General features: G+C 39.2%; 1 protein-coding gene across 1 annotated transcript; it reads right to left on the bottom strand.

Annotated features, from left to right (window-relative positions):
* Nucleotides 1-2,590: 2,590 nt before the first annotated feature.
* Nucleotides 2,591-5,466, bottom strand: LOC121026356 (myosin-8; the record flags this gene model as incomplete). The annotated part of the gene is made up of 4 exons (XM_040469224.1): nt 2,591-2,877; nt 4,959-5,054; nt 5,174-5,278; nt 5,362-5,466. Coding segments are annotated over 4 exons (459 nt in total), but the record flags the coding sequence as incomplete, so codon positions are not given.
* Between the last annotated feature and the right edge of the window lie 3 nt (nt 5,467-5,469).

The raw sequence follows: 5,469 nt of genomic DNA, 5'->3' as shown, positions 1-5,469 counted from the left end.
CTGCCATCCCTGGACTTTGTTGCTGCCGTCATTCTGTTTCGCTGAGCTGCCTGTGTGAAGTCTCTTCCACTGGCCGAACAATTGCAGATATTAGAGTAGGAAGGGAGGTTGCAGCTCTTGACCAGAGTGGTAGGAAGAGGTGGTTAGTCGCCCCCAGGAAGGCACGAGTTTTGTTTGTTTGTTTTCTTTGCAACTTATTGTGCTTTCCTGAGGGTGCTTGGAAACGTAATTTTGAATTTTGAAACTTGCTTCGTGAAGAGCAGCCAAGGACAGCTTCTTTTGTTGCGTCCAGTCGGCTCCCTCTGATTCATTGTCAGATCAGACCACTCCCACTTCAAGCTGGCTCCAGACTTCTTTGCCTCGCCAAGCTGAGGTGTCCACTTCTCTCATTTTTTGAAAATGCAAGTTGCTTGTGAAATCCTGTTTCCTCTATGAAACTCAACATAGGAAAATATGAGAAAGCAGGGCATTTCTCTGTCTAGAGGCAGCACCTGTGACTCCTCCACCAGCTACCCATGGTATATATTTCACATTTTGCTTACAAACGATACCTGAACATTGTTTTCTATTCTGATTTTTTAAGAGATGTTTGTTATTGTGTCTGTCTTGTGTCTCTCTGTGTCTGCATTGTCTGTCAGCGGCTGAGACCCAAGTTGCTGCATATACTCTGTTTGGCAACAGTTCCTGTATTCTTGCACTTACATTTCAATCCGTTTAATGAAATGGGTCACCTTCTGAAAGCACGTGTCTAGAGATACTGGTTGTACTGGTCATGGGATCTATTACTGTAAGGGACCAACAGACCCATATTCCTCATTTTACTAAGGAAATAGTGGAGGTCCAGAGAATAGAAGGGAGTGACCACAAATTACTCAGCAGCCTTGACTCTGGTCACCTGACTGGTATGGCAGCCCAGCGTGCTTTCTGGTATCACTCTTGTGTCTGGAGTAGATTAAAGCCATCAGGAAGGGTCTTATAGGAGTCATGCGTCTGATGGAGCCTTCCTAGCCAACTCCTAACCTGCTTGGTTACCACAGGTATAGATAGAATTTTACTTTCTTTCATAACTGGGTTTTTTTTTTTTTTTTCACATTCATTTTCTTTAGCAGACCTCCAAGAAATGTGGGCAGTGGTTTTCAGGAAGACAGAACATTTTAATAATGTTCTCAGTAGGATTTGATACGAATTTTAAGGTAGTCCTTTGACCCACTCTGGACAGATTTTGCAGTAAGTTTGTTGTAACACGTTGGTTTTGGTCATTACTGCCAAGTTACCAGGCACTGAAGCATTTATAGGTGGTGTGGGAACAAAGTGAAAGCGGGGCCAAAGCAGTGAGAAGGGTGATCCCACACCCTTCCTAAGGCCAGAATGACAGTGGGAATCCTAGTTACCTGCTAAGCTGCTTCCTTGTGTCTGATTTAAGTCACTCTCCTGCAGTACATTTAAACCAATATACTCTTGCTTTCAATTCACATGGATAGTGACCACTTGGCTTTTCCTTTATGCTATCTAGGAAGGTCATACTTTTGGCTCTGCACCTCAACTGAATTCATTTTTGAAAATTTTGATCATCAGGGTACCTATGTGGCTCAGCCGGTTAAGTGTCCAACTCTTGATTTTCAGCTCAGATCATGATCTCATGGCTCATGAGTTTGAGCCCAGCATTGGGCTCTGTGCTGATGGCACAGAGTCTGCTTGGGATTCTCTCTCTCTCTCTCTCTCTCTCTCTCTCTCTCTCTCTCTCTGCCCCTTCCCTACGTATGCTGTCTCCCTCTTTCTCTCAAAGTAAATAAATAAACTTAAAAAAAATCTTGATCATCTAGAAAAACTTCTCTGAGTAATCCAGATTGCTACAATATCTGGGTTTTTGCACCACAGTGATACTCATTATTATGTGTGTTGAATATGCACCTAAGTTATCTAGGGACTCATATTTTATTGACACTTTTGATCATTTATTTATTTTGGCTCTTCACATGATTATACAGGCAGCCATCAAATCTGGAAACATAGGCTAATAGCTTATTGATATTACATTGGAGTATATAGAATAATATTCTCTTTGTCTCCAGACTTGATAGGCACCCTGTAGTTTTACTAGGGAGAAGGGTATATCTCACTCTTGCATGGCATACCCATTACCCGATGTGTGTTCTCTGAATATATGGTGTATCGGCATTAGTGCTGCAAAAAATCCTTGTGGGCTAATGATACTAATACTTTGGATTTGTATTCTTGATAACATCAAGGAGAAGTAATGATATAGTGTAGTCTATTTGGGAGTATAGCTGCTGTCATTCTTTGCATAGACCTGGAAAAGTAGGTTTATGTTAGGGGAATCAGGAGCTTTCTAAGATCCTTCTATGACCTGGCATTAGGGAAAGGTTAGAAAGAAAGGAAGGTGACCCTCAGATATCTTCCAAAACAGACTTCCCTGATAGGCAACAACTTTGTAGTCTTAAAGTATTTTTATATACTTAAAAGTGAATGCTACTTCTTAATGGCAGGTTGAGTGTAATTGTTTGATAGCCTTGTGATTATTCTAGCTTTGACACCGCTTTAGGAGAGAGAGAAAAGACCAGTCTAAGGATGCTGTTTGCAAAGTACCCTATGCTCTTTATTTCCTTTGCAGTAGGGTAGAATAGACAATAATTACAGAAGGAAATGACCAAAGACTTCACATTTTGTGCCTCTCTTCAGTCGTTCCGTAGCATCAGGACATGATCACTCTTCACTTATGATTTTCGTGTGGACCTCCCGGCTCTTTACCCGCAGCTTGTTGACCTGGGACTCAGCAATATCAGCGCGTTCCTCAGCCTCCTCCAGCTCGTGCTGGAGCTTGCGGAATTTAGATAGATTTGTGTTGGATTGTTCCTCCTGAGAATGAAAATGGAATTGTAAGGAATCCCCACTGTGCATCTTTCTAGACTCTGTAGATCTAAGGGAAGAAAGGACTTGGCATGTATGGAGAACTTAAAATACTCAGCAGGGAACCTTGTTGTCTTACTGCCTCCTGGATTTTGGTTATTATTGAAGTGAACATTATGATTTATTTGGGGCTTGGTGTCCCACAAATAATTGCAACCCTATTTTTGCAATGAAAACATATTAAAAGATATGCACCACAAGTAAAGCAGAAAAAATATATAAGAGCAGAGCAGGCAAGAATACTGAAGTCCTGCTTCTTGTCAATGCTTTCTATAAGGTGACTGTAGGCTCGAGATAGATATTCTTTATATAGATATAAAGATAGATATTCTTTATCATATAAAGGATGAATTTCTTAATAGTGTCTTTAAATTGAAATAAATGTTGAATTTTATATATCATTTTGGAACATTTCAAAACAATCATTTTTTTGTCCTGTTTTGGATGTAATGATTCTACTGACAGATTCGCTAATATTAAGTAATCCTTACACTGAAGGAATTAAGCCTATTTAATCATGATGGACAATCCCCTTAATAAAATAAGGTTTCGGCGAGTTAGTTATTTATCTTTGCTGTAACTACATTCATGAGTAAAACTGCCTTTAGTTCCATGCTGCCCTCCCCCCCACTCCCCCGCCTTCTCTCTTGGACAGGTTTTGGTATGAGGGTTACGTGAGCTTCTTAAAATGATCTGGAAAGCTTTCCATCTTTTCCCATGCTCTGGAATGGCTTACATAGCTCAGGGATTATCTGTTACTTGAAATTTTGAAAGACCTATCTGGACCTGAGTCCATTTTCAGAAGTAAATGGACTTTTATAGCCTCCTATAAAAATCATCAATTTTTTTAAAAATCATCAATTTCTGTAAGATTTCAACTTTGTTGACAGATTTATATTTTACGTAAAAAATAATTTTCTGATTGTGTGGTTTGTCTCTTTTCTCATTTCTTTCTTTATTTTTCAGTAATCTTTTCATCCAACATGGGGCTCAAACTCATTACTCTTGAGATCAAGAGTCTCATGCTCTTCTGACTGAGCCTTCCAGGCATGCCCCCCCTTTCTCATTTCTAATGTGTTTGTATTTTCTTTCTCTTTTTCCTTGATTAAGCTAGTTATAAGTGTATTTATTTTATTAACTCCCCAGAAATGATCAGATATTACTGAAACTATCAAATTAGAAAATAGTATACTCTAATTTATCAATGTCTACCTTTATCTTTAACAATATTTCTTTCATTATTATTTGTAATTTTTTATTGGACTTTCAGTTTATTTATTTTTTTTTCTTTTGATTCATAAAGCAATGAATTGTCCTCCAAAGACAACTTTGACTACATTCTTTAGGTTTGTAAAAGTAGCATCCTCTGAAGTTTATTTATGATTAGTAAGTATTCAGTAATTATGTTTTTTCTTTCCAATTTAACCCAAGATTATTTAGGAAAGTTAGTGTTTTAAGCATTTAAGCATTTGGGAATTTGTGTTTATATTTTCCTGTCACTTTACCATTTTATCACACTATGGCTAGAGAATGTGAGCTGCATTATTTCTACTTTGAAATTTTTTGAGGTTTCTTTGTGTATAGAAAATTTATTTTATTTAATTTAAATGTTTTAATGTTTATTTATATTTGAGGGAGAGAGAGAGAGAGAGAGAGAGAGAGAGAGAGAGAGAGAGAGACAGTGCAAGCAGTGGAGGGGCAGAGAAAAAGAGGGAGACAGTATTTGAAACAGACTCTAGGCTCTGAGCTGTCAGCACAGATTCCGATGCGGGACTCATGAGCCATGAGATCATGACCTGAGCAGAAGTCAGATGCTTAACCAACTGAGCCACCTGACTGAGCGCCCAGAAAATTTACTTTTAAAATCAAGCCGTTAACATTACAAAATTCACAAATGTTTTTAAGGAGTACAAGTCTTCTAAAAAGCAAATGGCTTATTTACTACCAGGAATAGTAAACCTTAATTATTTGTTCATTAGCTTTTCTTAATAAGGGACCTCTCTCTTCCCTTCCATCTTAAGGATACTTACAGCCTCTTCAGCTTGTCTCTTGTAAGATTTCACTTTGGCCTGAAGTTTGTCTACCAAATCCTGAAGCCTGAGAATATTTTTCCGATCTTCTTCCGTCTGAAAGATTATAAAAACCACAGGGCCTTACTTCAAAACCACTTGACCATTGTATCGTTGTATATGAATGTTTCACGTATGTATGGGAAGCACTTAGCTGATAAAAACTGTTGGTGTACCTGGTAAGTGAGTTCCTTCACTCTCCTCTCGTGTTTGCGCAGACCTTTCACGGCATCAGCGCTGCGCTTTTGTTCACTCTCAACCTCTCCTTCCAGCTCACGCACCTACAAATAAGTAGGCTCTTAAGAACTTTGAACTAATAAGGCACCAGGAGTAAATGGAAGTAGACAGAGATTGAGAGACCCACCCTGGCCTCCAGTTTCTGGATCTGCTTCTTCCCGCCCTTCAGGGCCAGCTGCTCAGCCTCATCCAGACGGTGCTGAAGGTCCTTCACCGTCTGCTCCAGGTTCTTCTT

Source organism: Herpailurus yagouaroundi, unplaced genomic scaffold (genome assembly GCF_014898765.1).
Source record: "Herpailurus yagouaroundi ecotype Mexico unplaced genomic scaffold, PumYag 86982, whole genome shotgun sequence".
In the NCBI taxonomy this organism is placed as follows: domain Eukaryota; kingdom Metazoa; phylum Chordata; class Mammalia; order Carnivora; family Felidae; genus Herpailurus; species Herpailurus yagouaroundi.
This window is presented reverse-complemented; position numbering and strand designations above follow the sequence as displayed.